We start from the raw sequence: 15,776 nt of genomic DNA, 5'->3' as shown, positions 1-15,776 counted from the left end.
ATTGATGACAATTTTGGATGAACATGACATTGACAATACTTGAATGGATTCAAAAATTAAAATGACTCAAATAAAATGTGAATGCACTGATTAAAACAGCAAGAACAACTCAAATAAAATAAAAACAAAACAGTTTACTCCATAGGAACCTAAAACAATTGAAATCGGAATGTTCAAGAACAATTAACAAAAACCACTGAACCGAAAATTTAAAACAACAACATAACATGAAATTGAAATTAAAACAACAAGAAAATTCAGAAACAATTGATGAACAACCCGAATATGAAGAAAACATAAAAATAAATGAAGAGAAGACACTTATCTCTTGAAGAACAAAAACTCTAGATACCAAATGATGGTGTTGCCGTCATGACCGATTGTTTTATGGAATTTTTGTTGGAGTTAGTGGAAACTTGATGAAGAAGATGGAACAAAGAGCGCTCTAATGGAGATATGAGTTCCTTGAAGGTGCATGAGAGGTAGGGAGAGTGATTGGTTGGGCCATATCACTTGGAGAGGTGAAGAAGAAGATCAAGGTGTTTATCCTAGAGTGTCTAGACAAGAGAGTGAGAAAGCTTGCAAACTTGGGCAACAATTCACTTATATATTGATCTTAGAATTTCATGAGCCAAGCACCTCTTTATATAGGGTAGAGGTCTGACCAATGTACAAAGCAAATGGTGGGAAAATTCAAATGCTAGAGGTTTGAAATTGGCGCCTATTTTGGAGTCACAAGGCAAACATGACCAATGTGGGTTTCATATGACTCTTTTTAGATTTAGGACCAACCTAGGTTAAATTAGGAGTCTTCTAGAAACCTTTATTTAACCTAGGTTGGTTTTTAGGTTCCTAATTCAACCCTACTTAAAATGAAGAAAAAATACAAATAAAATTCATATTCTACTTTTGGCAAGAAAATAAATTCTACTATATAATTCTACATTAGGTTATGACATTTTTTAACATGTAGATGAAGGTGTTTCTGTCATCAGTAGTAGACTCCCAATCTTCTTGTATCTTCCTTGTCTTGGACCTAGTGATTGGTCCTGGGCTTGACCCTTCTTCCATCACTCGGGTGCCCACTCTCTCGCTCGAGAAGTCGACCACGTGATCATCATACGACTTCATCTCCTCCTCGGCTATTCTCATCTGTTTGAACGTCTTCCAATAGAGTATGTTCACTGAACTCCCTTGGTCCACCAGCGTTTTCATGATGGCGAACTTGTCAATATCGATCGATATCACCATGAGGTCGTCATACGAAGGGTCGACACCCTTGAAATCCCTATCGGTGATTGGGGGCATTCTCAATTTAAAAGAAATGGTGTTCACTTGATGTACTGCTCTCAGGTGCTTCTTCCTGGCATTGTTGGAGCTACCACCCCCAACAAATCCCCCAGTGATGGTGTTGATGACCTCTCGGCCACCCCTTCCTCCTTTCCTTCTTGGAGGGTCCTCCCTTCTCAGTCGACGCTCAGGTCGGTGGTCGTCTTCTCTCGTTCTCTAAGGGGAGTAGTCCCTCCACCTTGTCGCCTCTTCCCGTTGTGGGGACCGCTTCGATCCCCGGTCCCCTTGCACAAATTGCCGAAGCTGCTTGACTTGGATAAGTTCCTCAGTCTTATTTTTCAGTGCTTGCCACTCCTCAGTGGTATGTCCACTGTTTCTATGGTACCGACATCTATGGGTTAGGTCGACATTATGAGGGCATATGCAACCCTTCTTCGTGGTGTAGTTAGATCGACACTTAAGGCCTCATGTAGGACCTTTCCCTTGTCGGCGCTTAAGGGGGTGTATCTTGTGAACCGGTGCCCCCGGTTGTCTCTATGCCTATCTCCTCGTCTAGCCACTAGTCAGTTTTGGCTCTCCTCCTTCTCTTCTTTCCCCTTATCCCCACCTGTCTCGGTTCGGGCCTGGTTCCTGAACTCCCTTAACTCCTCCAGCTACATTTAACTTAACGGCCCTCCGCCTAAGCTCGTCCAGGCTTTCAGCTGGCTCCATGCACAAGCTGTCATTAAACGGTCCCAGCCGTAGGGCTATTACCATGTGATGTATGCCTACGTCCAGGCTTAGATTCCAAATGTTCATGGCTACTTTACCAAACTTATCTATGAACTTCCTCAAAGATTCCCCCTTCTTTTGGTGAATGTTGATCAGGGCGATAGAGGTCAGGTGATGCGGTCGGCTGGTAGCGAACTGTGTATCAAACGTGGACACCAGGGTCTCAAAACAGTCGATAGAGTTTAGAGGAAGATACGTAAACCAGCTTAAAGCTCATTCTTTCAGCGAGGTGGGGAAAATGTGGCACATAGTTGCATTGTTTGAGGTGTACAAGCTCATGTGCGTGGTGTACATGTCTATGTGCTCATCGGGGTCGGTCGTACTGTCATAACGATCCCTATTAAAGCCCTTCCACCTAGGGGTACTCCGATTATATAGTCGATGAATGGATGTTGGCAGGTTGGATCCAAAGTATTGGTCGTAGGGACCAACCTATTCAGATAGGACTCACCGTCAGCCTATTGGGTGTGGATCTTATCGTTCGGCTCCTCAACAATTTTGGGGCCGGTAGGGGGTGGTGAAGGACCTCCCAACAGGGTTGGTCGGCCTGACACATGGACCCCCTTCCACAAACTTCTTCTTCATCTCTTCATTCTCATTTTGGAGAGTTAGAATCTCATTTTCATTATTTCGCTTAGTCTCCTTGTTCCTTCTCTTAATCTTAGCCATCTGTTTTTGCAGAGACATAAAGAGCGACATCTGCTCAGCATAAGACATCTTCTCGTTCACCATACTTCTGGTTGACACCATCTACTTTCTTTTTCATGCTAATTCTCTCGGTCCCACGGTGGGTGTCAATTGTTCTCGAATGGGGTTGGAACCAAAAGAACGATTCGAACACTCCTTCAGTCGGTCTGTCAGCTCTTCTTCCCTTCCTCTTAAAACAAACTCCTTGCTCTCCTTTCGTTGCTCTACTCCTCGTCTCCGTGAACTCCAAGCTCGGATGGTACCTGCAAAAGACACTCCGACGCTCAAGTGAGAATTCGGTATTCAGTACACGACGCTATTAATATTGTATGATGACGTATCTGATTATTGGAATCTATGTCTATTTATACAATTACCATGGGCCCTTTGTTCTTGGATTGAATCAAGGAGTTAGGTCATGCATAGGAATGCATTACCTATCGCTTGAATGTTGATTAGTCTCGTTAATCCTATTTAGGTGTAACGGCTTTGGTTGTGTGTTGGTCTTGGACTGGATGCCAAGTCAGAATGTCAATCGTGTGGACCATATTAGTACACTATCAATTTTCAATATTTACCTAATAAAACACGTGTACATTCACAATTTTAAATATGTAAGAAAAACAAGTATAATAAATTCATTATTTGATTTTCGTAAGTGACATATAAGTGGTTAAATGGTCTTTATAGAGGTATTTTCTTTTTGCTTCTTAACAAAAGTATTATGTTGTAGTCTTTGCACAAAATTATTGTTTTAATATTTGTAAGAAAGGAAAATAACACCGGAAGCTGTTGAGTGCTTGTTGAAAAATAATTAACATAAAATAAAATGAAACTTGCAACGAACAACAAACAAAATTATTCACTATCAAATGAATTAATTAAGAAGTTTTTGAACGAAACACTTGTTAACTAAGTGAGTATATTGGTAACAATGATGCAATTTTTGGTTTCCAAGCATTGTTTTCACCCTTCTTCTAAAAAATATATTTGATCTATTAAAAATCAAAACAAAGTGTTTTAACACCAAGCTACGCTTCATTTATTTGAAGCATTTATTATTAAAAGCGGTCAAACGATAGACTTACGAGTCATTTTTTTTTTCTAAAATAAAAAATAAAATGTCACACAAAATTATGTAATATAATTATATAATTTTTATAACTTTGCTTATGCTGTTAACCTTTCAGCGAAAAATTTATTACAGGTGTGACATATATACAAAATTCATCATTTTTTAAAATGATACTGATATTTATAGATTGGTATATTTATATCATTCTAAATAAAAAAAATTAAATAGTTACAATATTATTTATAGGATTATATATATATATATATATATATATATATAGATAGATATATAGATATATGTAGATAGATATATAGATATATGTATGTGTGTGTGTCATGACCGAAGAGATTTCAAAAAAATAAAAAAGATAGAAGTTATGAACAAAATTGAATATAATGTAATCACTGAATTCAGTATGATGTTACAAAAACTCAATGACACAAGTTTGAACTCCTGGGCTATATTTGGCCACATCAAACCAACCATTTTGGACTCATTGCTTCATTGATTTAATAACACCTTGCTTGAATTGCAAGGGTTTTCACCAATATTTCTGGGCATGGATCCGCGCCATTTTGGTTCAACATTGCACGATCTAATGCTACCGTGCAAGTTTCTTTGCCCAAACATTGCTGCTCCACAATTTGCTTCGTAGCAGCAGCATTGCAGCTTCCCAAAACAAAATCTCCGCAGTAACCACTAGGGTTGCCAAAACTTGCAAACTCAATTGCCGTAATTTTTTTCCCAGGAATGCACTCTAGTGCAGCTTGGGGTCCAATATTTGACACGATAGGATGGAAGTTTCCTCTCCTAGACACCCATGAGTTCACATTGGCAGGGTCGTTCTCTGCAATGAAACTGCAAATTGTGTCTCTGTTCACGTTCAATACCTCAACTTGTCCTGGATTCATTGCCTCCTCTTCAAATATAACAAGCAAGTTGTCTTGTGGGTTGAGGAAAGCTCTTGGGATGTGGAACCTGAATGAGTGGTGCAAATTACAAAGGTTTTTAGTTAGACCAATATCAAGTTCAAGACCAAGACAAAGGTTTTCCCTTTTTTTCAGTGATTTACTTACTCTGATTGAGTAGGCGTTCCAAGTGGGGAGAGGAAAGTCATCCAGTGGCGTCCAATGCTTTGACCATTGACCCATATCAATCCTTTGCCCATTCCAGTCATCCTTATGGCAACTGGACCTGTTCCCTCTGGGGTGGCAAATCTAGTCTGTGAAACCAATGCATAATATTGTTAAATAGAAAAAGTAGAAAGCTTTTGAAACTGTTTCATAAATAAAATAGTTTCATTTAAGATGTGTGATATTTCTTACCCTGTACCACGTTAAAGGGCGTGGAACTGGAGCGAGTGGCATCCATTTTGCCCTCAATGATCCTTCCTCACTGAAAACTTTCATGCCTTCACCTTTGAGACCAACCTGCCAATTGAAATGGACCAACTTAGTTATGTCACTATAATAAGCTCAACGATAATTTTTCTACTGAGCAGTAATTCTACTAACCCGATGACCCCACATATTGTCACTAACATCAATTGTTCCGGAGTTGAGATCAAGGATAGATATGGACTTGGGTCCGGCGTATCTATGTTCCATGTAAGCTCCACTGTCCTGTATATTCAAAATTTCAAGAGATGAAACAATGTTATATTGTTATGCTCGCTAAAACTTGGATTGGTGTTCATTAAACAAACTAGAAGAAAAAAGTTAAGTCTCTTACAGGTAATCCAACAGTGCTAGCCAAGATGGAAATATAGTTGGTTCCAACCTTAAATGCTACTGGTCGCTGAAACTCAAAAGATTTTTCTTCATGGGTTCCATGAGCAGTTCCTAACACACAATAATTAAGACATTGACATTACTACCCTGTTTCCTCACCTTTTTAATGGTGTTTTTCTTTTAACTTTACGTGCTTACCAACAAGATCTCCGTTTACAAATGCAACCATTGAGTGTCCGAGACTCATAATACGAAGAACTGGGATAACTCCAGGCTTTGTTGGCAAGTCTTGTGGACTCAACTCAAAGCTGCAATGAATAAATAACTTAGAAGTTGGAGACAATAGTCATATAAAATGTTTCAAGAGTAAAATAATTAAGCATTCCTCGTACACAAACTCACCTGGTGGTGTACCAAGCATAATCAGTGGTGTCCTTGAGCAAGCTGTAAAGCTCTGCCGGAAGGTTCTGGTACGTATCCATTTTTTTGGTTGTTGGAATAGCCTCGATGAACATCTCCCATTGAAAATTGTTTGCAATGGGCGACCTCTCGTAGTTCCTTGAATTATGTTGTGAAACAATCTGTTACATGTGCCAAAAGTGAATAAATACCTGATTGTGAATTGTATATGATAATATATCAGAGATGAACAAGTTAGTTAGTTAATTACACTTTGCGTGTTGTAGACAACGGTCTTGCAGTCAGGGAGGACGCTAATGGAATGTGGAGGCAAAAAGTAGTTGGTGCCTCTAAAGTTAATAGTGGCTGCATCTATGGTGTGGTTGTTAGTGATGAAAGCAGCACACATGTTTGTTCCAAGCTTCTCAAAGGTTCTAATCTGCATTAAATAAAGTTATTTAGCTTAATATTTTAGTGAGACTACATTCTTTATCATAGACATCAGAAGTCGTATCAGATGATTACTTCATGGAATTGGTTCAACTTTTCTACATTGGTATCGCCACCAAGGATAGCCTTCCTGCACAAGAGCACTGCTTTGTGCACATCCCTCAAATGACTCCATTTTGGTTCTCTCTGTAGACCATATTCATCAAGAGGAGCCTCGTCGTAATAACGAGTTGTGGTAAAAGCAGAACTGGTTCTACCAAAGTTTGTTCCACCATGATACTACAAAAGTTGCAAATAGAGTTAGAAACAAGATATGGCCACAAGTTATATTAATACAACAAGATTTAGATGTCGAGAGAAACACCATATAATAGTTAACCAAGTTTCCACCCTTGGAGAAGAAACGGGCAACTGAGAATGCAATATCTTCTGCGGATCTTTGGGATGGTGGATCTCCATGTACTCGGTACCTGGAGTTGAAAATTACCACAAAATGTATTAAGATGAGTGCTCCTGATTATGAAGTTGTTCACTAAGGATAAACGTCAAGTCGTTTCTTACTGAGCGGTCCAGTTCTCTGTCCATATGGATGGTTTGTATGGTTTGTTTGGCCCTGAGAAGGTATCACCGCAATTTCTTCCATTGCATGCATTGATCTATGAAATGAAATCACACAAGGTGAGACTATGTTGGAAGAGTATTTGTGGTTATGCTACTGCTACCATATCATAACTTACCACTGGATCAGGTGCATCTCTTTGCTTGCACATGACCCATGGAACTCCGACATTCAGTGCTACTGCCATGTTTGCAGACCACTGGACGTAACTGTCTCCCTTCTCTTCATATGCAAGTTGAATATGGTTGTACTCGTTCTCAATCTGCAACCATTGAATAATGTCACGTGTTTATGTAGGTTGATTACTCAAAAGAAATTAAACACAAGTTTGGTTACACAATCAAAACCTGAGCTAAGATGATGGGTCCTCCTTGGGGAGCAAAGAGCTTCTCATCTTTCATCATTTGTACAATCTTTGTCACGAATGCTTGCATGTATTGCTTCAAATTAAAAGATTTTTCATGTTAATGCTTAAATTCTATATTAAATTTCCATAAATTATATATGAAGGATTGAGACTACCTTGTAAGGCTCATTGTCAGAGCGAAAAATGATGCCAGGAACCTCTCTAAGCCAATATGGAAGACCTCTGAGGAACAAAATTAGGAATGAGAATAAGAAAGGAAAGGAATCATATATTTGGAAATCAACTTGATCAGTGGATGTTTTACCCGTGGTTCCACTCAGCTTGGATGAAGGGTCCAACCCTAAGAGTGACAAACATTCCATGTTCTTGAACGAGCTTAATAAACTTCACCAAGTCATAATTACCAGCAAAGTTGAACTGCATATTGAGGGAAAAAACATATTTTCAGAATACCCCTTTGAGTTTTGTGGTAACAAAATAATTGAAAGAAGAGAAATGAAATATTTCACCTGTCCTTGTTGGGGCTCGTGAGCATTCCAAAACACGTAGGTTTGAATGACATTTATGCCTCCGCGTCTTGCATTATCAAGAAGGACAGGCCACATCTGCATTATTGATACGCACAAATGTGAAATGAGTCATGTGATTTTATTAGTTTGCATGAATAATGTAGCATTAGTATATGATTAGGAATAGAGTAACTTACATCTTGTGTGCTTCGTGGGTAATGGATGGAACCAGAAAATAGCAGCTCGCGCCTTCCGTTGATGAACATGGACTTACCATCATAAGTGACATTTTGAGCGGTCATGTGACGACCATGCGCTCCCTTATGATGACCGCGTGCATGTGCCGCAACCACAATGATGGAAAGCAATGCCATGAAAAGAAGGGTGCGAGACATGGTATTATTGGTGTGTTCCATCCTTATGACTTGTTATTGTTGCATAAGAATTGAAAGGAGAGATTGAGTGAGCCAATGCAGGGTTCCTCCTTCTCAAGAGAGGAGAGAGAGGTACCCAGGAGCTGATTTCCTCATTGCATCACCTTCCCTTATATACTACTCCCCCACACTCCAATTCTTCTCAGCCCTTTGAGACGAAATTTCTCTCTCACCCATTATTTTCCGCATTTTGTTACGATTCTTTGGTGGATCTTTCTTCATCTTTACCATGAAAACTCTAACCACTCACATTCCTCTTTTACGCCTCTTTTTTTTAGCTCAATCTACCATATTTACTCACCACCTTTCAAAATAACTAACAAATTGCACTATTATAGAAAATCAAATAACATCCATCTGTATTGGACTCTTTCAAATTATCTTTTTTTTATAAATATTTTATACACACCGTGTTTATATTATTTTTATATATTTTTTCACTCTTCTTTTTAGTGTTTTATCATATAACATATTATCCATTTTGCTAAACAAAATTTCTACTTTCTTATTTAATTATAAACGTGAATTTTTTTATTTTTTTTATTTATAATTGTTATAATTTAGGACATTTTTTTGAGTTATTCTAAACAAACACTTAACATAATAAATTTGAATGAAAACTCTTTTGCGGAAAATAATTTAGTTGATTATTTTTTAAATCGAACCTATATTTTTAATTATATTTTTTTATCCATAAAACTCAAATCTAAGTACCACTAAAATCAATTATTCTTTTATAAACATATCAAAATTTAAAGTGAATTATAATTAATATGAATTTAATTAAAATATGTTGAAAATGTAATTTTTTTTTAATATCTTCTATTATAGGTTATTATGAAAGATAAAATATTGGCTCTCTTTACAATTCATTTAAAAGGCATGGCTAATTGTTGGATATTTTTATTTTAAAATGCTTACCTGAAGTGTATATAAAATTAACTTTGATATGTTTAAAATGGCCCACTTGCTCTAGGATAAAACCGCAATCAACCATGATGGATGATCACCCTCCACCGCTTAAGAGGTCCATCAGTATCAACATGGTCATAGTCGTCTTCACCGACTTCTACATCAACCCTCTCACACATGTCTATTGAATTTATACCAACACCAATTCAACTATTGAATTGAGATACAATAGAAAACAAAAATAAATGTTCAGGAAAAGATAAGTAAAATGAAATGAAAGGGTTTAAAAAAAACAAACTTTAATAAAATAATTATTTGATTAGAAATAACACCGACTGAGGTAGGTAAGTGCATTAAGGGGTCCTAAATGATGTAGAAATGTTTGGCTTTCTTAATATCTGATCGTTGTCGTTTAGCTGTCAAATTAATATGATTCTAGCATAGATTTGTCTAACACTAGATAGATGATAGTATAATTGTGGTCAGATGACCCCAAGTCGTCTCCCAACGAATCCAATAGTGATTCAGTTAACCGAATTCAAAATCTATCTACAAGCAATGAAAAGTTAGTAATAACAATAATAATAAAAAGGGGTTTAGGATAGTTATGCATAAAATATAAAAGAGATTGAAATAGAAAATAAAAAGTGGTTGATCCCCAAGTTCTTCCACCATTGAATTCTTTGCACAGGTTCTCTAAAGATTAATCCTTTCTCAATCCTCCAACAGAGCTAAACCAGATTGAACATGCGCCGATCTGATTCAACTGAAACTCACTAGTAAAACATGCGTCTACTAGTTTAATCAATACCCACTTTGTTCCATGCGTATACTCCATGAGAATGTTTATCTCCCCTCTCTTGAACCATGTACCCAAGAAATTAATTAGAACAATGCGAACTAACTAAGAAACCAAAGTTTAAGATAAGGAAGACTCTCAATCATGCGTATAACCTCTCACAAAAACTAGTTTTCGAGAAGATTAGACAATAAAAACAACTGCTATAAAGAATTGAAAAATGAATCTTTTATTGAACAAAACCCCAGAACTCAATGGGGAATTACAAAAGAATCAACCATAAAGGTTTAGCCTTCCATGCGGAGGCAAAACAAAAGAATTATAAAGAAAAGAAACTAAGAAAACCCTATGAAGCTCTCCTTTTTCTCCTTGATGCTTGTGTCCTTTTATAGGCTTTTATGCTTCAAGGATATTGGGAAAATATTGTAGTTTATATTTTGTTAACAGTTTTCAACTTTCCAGAATTCATGTATTTTGCAGAAGATTTGCTTCCAATTGTGTTTCTGAGATATTGTAGATTTTATTTTCTCTTTCTTCTCTTCGGAATTTGTTTCCCGTTTTGGTTCAAGAAGCAACTTGGACTTTTGCATATTTGACCCATTCACAAAGGTAGATGCTTACTTCGAATAATTTACTCTAAAAACACAAAATTAACAAAAATAATAGTTAAGGCCCAAATAAACCCAATTATAAGAATATTAATTAAAATAATGGATTTATTTATTATTATAGTCCAATAATCTATGATTAAGGCTATTGAGTGTGAATAAATATATGCTCATCAATATTGATTGTGTTTTTCTCCTGTGTTTTTGTGGCCTCAATGTTATTTGGGTTCTGATATATTGACACCCTCTGCACATAACACACATTTGACGTTGCAAAGGTGGCATAGACGTGGTAAAGTGAGATAGCGTTACGTGACATGACAAAGTGAGATTGCGTTCGGTGATGTGACAAGTTTCTAAGGGCGAGTGTTTTACATCGGTTGGTAGTGACAACCGGTGTAATATATTGTAGTTTTTACTCATACGCCCATATTACACCGGTTTTAACCATGTAACTGGTGTAAAATATGCGCATATAAATAAATTTTTAGGTCAAATTAAGTCCCAGTTCCTTCTCTCTTGTTCGAGTGCAGTGTTTGAGCTTCAGTTGTTCTCAGCTTCTCTGTTTTGTTCGACTTCCGAGTGGGTGGTTGGTCTTGGGTTCCGTTTCCCTTCGTCTTTGTTGTAACAGTGATATCGTTTTGGCAATATAATACAAACCAAGCCAACAAGGAGATGACCAATGATGCACACTATGAGAAGTCATTTCAACAATCAAGTGAAGACCTCACCAAGGATCTGGCAGACCTCACCAGAGGGATAAATGGACACAAACTAGAGCATCTTATGTTCTTCCTTCTGGTCTTCTTAAAGATAAAAACAAGTTGTAAATAAATTGGGCTCACTTGAGGGGTTAAAATAGCAAGATAGGATAGAATAGTGCCTTTAGCATAAATAGGAGTGCTTATTGTGAAATGGGCTTGATCCAAGCCCATTTTTTCAAGACAAGGGACGTAGAATTAGGATTTTTGACCTAGTTTCTAGAAAGAGAGCCTAAAGATGCGGTTTTGACCTTAGTAAACCCTCCTTGGTCGCTCTTCCCTTATTTCCCATCCTACCCTTGCCCTTCTTGGGCACCAAGACACCCATTCTTATAAATAGGGTGTCTTACTCCATGTATTACATGTTAATTTTGAAGAGAAAAGTTACTCTACACAAATTGTGTGAGAAGTGTGTGAGGTTTGAATCCTCTTGGCTAGGTCTTATCTTTAGTGGTGTGAGAATCTCAAGTGGCGACCCTTCACTCATCTTGGTGGCTACCCCACCCCAAGTGGCGTGAACCCCTCTCACAAGCACTCCATAAGCTACTCTTCTTCCACTATTTTCAATTCATTTCCATTTCATATATGTCTTTGTTTTGCTTTTGCTAAATGCTTATGGTTCATTATTTGGTTCGGCCATGAACACCATTGATGTTTACCTTACTGTTATTTCCATCTTCATTGCATTCCATCTATCACTTTATATTGATTTTTCATCTTTGCCTTTGTGAAGTGAACCTTCACACTTACTTAACCATTTGGTTAAGTTCGTGTCCAGTGGGAATCTTCCTTAGGTTTTCACCATTAAATTGCTAAAATCCCAACTCTAAGTAAAGTGTCACCATAAAATGGAACCATCTAAAGATCAACTCACATCACGATGTGTTGCAGTTTATTTTGTTATTCTGTTGGTGTGGTTGTGGTTTCGTGTTTGTCTTGGTATTGTCTTGGCGAGTATGTGTTCTTTCCTAGGTTTTGTTGTGTTTTGCTTCGTTCATTTGGACATTTTGTGATCTGGCATTTGTTTTGTTTGTTGACTTTTTGTGTTGTTGATGTCAGGTTTGTTTTTGAAGGAAAAATATGGCAAACGAGTATTGTCTTAATGAAGTTAATGTATGTTTGTGTTAAAAGGTATATTTTGTTTTTTTATTTATTTTGTAAAGCAACTAATAAATTTACTGTTTGCAATTACAGATTAGGGTGAGACACAAGGTATGTATATAACATATCATTGAGATTAATGGTATGTTATCTTCTTCCCAATGTAAGAGGAATGAAACTACACCATTTAAATGGTTGCTCGGATTAGAAGAACCATTGAATATTTCAAGTACTATTTTAAAGGAGTTTGTTAGTAGGTGCTCTGCTGAGGACTAATGTTTTAGGATAAGGCAACATCTTGTGACATTTAGTCCTTTTAATGTCTGTATTAGTTTGGGATTAGGAATTAGTGGTATAAATGTAGAATTACAAGACGATGAGGGGGGCCTTGTTAAAAAACTATTTAGTGGTGAGGAGATTACAATTGTTGGCATTGGGTGAACACGTTGAATGACAGTAAAATAAAAAAAAAATGATGTTGATGTATTTTGTAGACTGTATATATTGCTTGGGTAAGCTATTTTCTATTTTCCGCGAACATCTAGGTCTTTTCGTAGTTTTCCGTTTAGTTTGTTAGATAACTTAGATTCCTTGAGTATGTATAACTGGGGTGAAGTCATCCATGGGTTACTTGTTAGCAGTTTAGGGCGTGCTTCTGAAACTTTGAACATGCAAAAGAATTTAGCCGGAGTACACCTGGTTGGATGTGTTGCAGGTTAGTTGAAGTGATTTTTTTCCATATTTTCATTATGGAAAATTCTTGTATTTTTCAAATTGAAAAATTAAAAAAGAACTTTGTTTTCCATTGTAATAGTTGTGGGCAGTTCAACATGTACGTGTTGGTGATGGGAGTCCAACATATTATTTTCCACGTGTTCTTCAATGGCCACGTGTAAATGACCGATCAGGCAAAATACATGTTGCATTTGCTTCGAATGAGGTATTTTCAAGTTTTTTTATGGAGTAATTGGTGAATGATTTTTTGAATTTTTTAAGTGGTGGTTTTCATTTATCTGAATTGGTTTACTGGAATTTTTTCAGATTGTATGGGATTGGGATTTGTCAGAGGAAGAAGAGGCGTTGGATGTAGTGGTTGAAGCATAAAAAATTGGTGGATAGTCCTCACCAAAATGTATTGAGAATGATGAATCCTCCTTCACTTCCATTGATTTGGAAAGGATTTTGTCTGAACAACGAAAGTGCCAACAAAAGTGCAAAGAAAAGACTGAGGAAAATGACATTCGCATTAACGCCATTGAAGAGAAAATAAGACTTCTACAGGAGCAAGTCTTCAAGGGCGACCATAATGTGGAGTCATCATCATACAGGACACCTACGCCAAGAAATACCGATAAGACGCATGATGATGTTGATTGTGAGCTTATTTACAGGACTTTGACCTCCGGTTGTGATGGATAAAACAATAGGTTTATGAATATTAAAGTGTGAAAATACCCTAAATAAAACAAATTTCTACAACATCGAAGCAGACCACGTATAAAATTAATTCCAACCCAATTTAATTAGAAAAAAATCATACATTAGAGGATCATGCATCATGATCAACACTTCAGACAAAGATGTTTACGTTTTACCTCATTTTGAACACCCTAGACCAACAAATGTTTGCTTTGGGCTTCAATTACAACTTCTACAGTTCTTTATCCCTCCCTTTGACAAGACTACGGTAATTTGTCCCTCCCTCAGGTAAGATGACGACACCACAAATGTTTTTTATGTGCTTCGATTACAACTTCTATGGTTCTTTGTCCCTCCCTCCCACAAGACTACATTTATTTGTCCCTCACTCCAGTAAGACGACGACATTAGGGTTCTTTGTCCCTCCTTATGACGAGGCTACGCTTCTTTCTCTCACCCTCCGACGACAATGCTCTTCGTCATCCCTTTGGCTCCAAATTCTCCCACTTCTACAACAAAGTAAAACACTAAACCCACACTCAAAGCCTAAACTTACCATTCTACCCTCATATAAATGAAGTTTCACACTGGTTTCCTAGACAAATTGATGTAATATACCCACACATATGAAACTGCCCTTAGTTTCAGAAACATGTGTTACACCAGTTGCATGTACAAACCGATGTAATATACCCACGCCTACGAAACTGCCCTTAATTTCAAAAACAAGTGTTACACCGGTTGCATGTACTAACCAATGTAATATAGTGAAAAAAAACATAGGACTTAATATGTTACACTGTTTGGTTGGAGTAACCGGTGTAAAAGCTACTTGCAAGTTTCAACAATTCCTAAACGAAAGAAACAAGCAGGGGACGATGGCACAACAAAGACATTTACATATTCTACAACGTTTGTTCTAGTCCCTTTTGTCTTTCCCTCCTCCGACGTTGACGTTTTCGGTACGTGCGAATCACTATTACACATATGTCCTAAGATATCTGCATTGCCCTTAGTGTCAGATCACTCCCAACACAATTACTATAAACTCCACTGCCACATTGTCAATTAATGACACACAAGCGGTGTCAAATCTGTGTTAGTGGCAAATGGTGTTAATAAAACATTTTTTATGTTATTTTGATACATCTGAAAGTTCAGAGTTTTCTTTTCTCAACAAAAGCAAAGCCTTAGGTGTTAACTAAACAAGCACATGGTATGACTTATCTTATGGTGTTGTTTGTTCTTTTTCTTTCTCTCTCTCAAAAAAGTGGATTAAACCTTGAGAGAGTAAATGGGTTTGTATGGGGACACAATTTTTAAATCCAAAGGAAATCATTCTTGCTCCCCGCCTTTACCAAGTGACACAATTGTGTCAGTGCTTTGGAGGTGGAGGAGGAGTTAGTTTCTACAAAAGGTAGAACCGCGGTACCAACGGAAGACATGTATGGCCGCTAGAGGAAGATGATTAGGGTTAGGAGACACATAGGGAGAGACAAGTGATTAGGGTTGAACGTAATGACGAGGCTTTAACATAAAGACATGTGTCCCACTCACAGTTGCCATGTCATCAACAATTAACGTTGTTAATGGAAATTTAATAGAAGGACCAAGTTTTATATTTTTAAAAAACCTCAAGAAAAAATTATTTTTAAAAAAATCACGATAGTAAATTGAATATGAAGACTAAAAAGGTAATTAAATCTATTTTTTATTGTTATTTATGGATAAATTGGTATACTTATATAATTTTAGATAAAACAAACTAAGTAGTTCAACTATTATTTATAAGATTATATTTATGTCATTACTAAAGAGAATTGAAAAATATAAAAAAGATATAAG

At 37.0% G+C, this 15,776-nt stretch overlaps 1 protein-coding gene across 1 annotated transcript; it reads right to left on the bottom strand.

The window, feature by feature from the left end:
- Window positions 1–4,193: 4,193 nt before the first annotated feature.
- On the bottom strand, window positions 4,194–8,636 carry LOC137821882 (beta-galactosidase 13-like). Its single transcript, XM_068626675.1, has 17 exons — window positions 8,095–8,636; window positions 7,898–7,993; window positions 7,693–7,805; window positions 7,544–7,610; window positions 7,369–7,461; window positions 7,140–7,283; window positions 6,964–7,058; window positions 6,767–6,872; window positions 6,478–6,681; window positions 6,224–6,391; window positions 5,956–6,134; window positions 5,752–5,861; window positions 5,555–5,664; window positions 5,338–5,445; window positions 5,149–5,253; window positions 4,900–5,045; window positions 4,194–4,801 (listed from the first exon to the last, which is right to left on the bottom strand). The coding sequence occupies exons 1-17, from the start codon at window positions 8,311–8,313 to the stop codon at window positions 4,333–4,335; spliced, it is 2,532 nt and encodes an 843-aa protein (XP_068482776.1). The 5' UTR covers window positions 8,314–8,636; the 3' UTR covers window positions 4,194–4,332.
- Between the last annotated feature and the right edge of the window lie 7,140 nt (window positions 8,637–15,776).

The sequence above is a fragment of the Phaseolus vulgaris genome, chromosome 9 (genome assembly GCF_000499845.2).
Source record: "Phaseolus vulgaris cultivar G19833 chromosome 9, P. vulgaris v2.0, whole genome shotgun sequence".
Classification (NCBI taxonomy): Eukaryota; Viridiplantae; Streptophyta; class Magnoliopsida; order Fabales; family Fabaceae; genus Phaseolus; species Phaseolus vulgaris.
The sequence above is the reverse complement of the archived record's forward strand: the minus strand, read 5'-3'. Positions and strand labels throughout refer to the sequence as shown.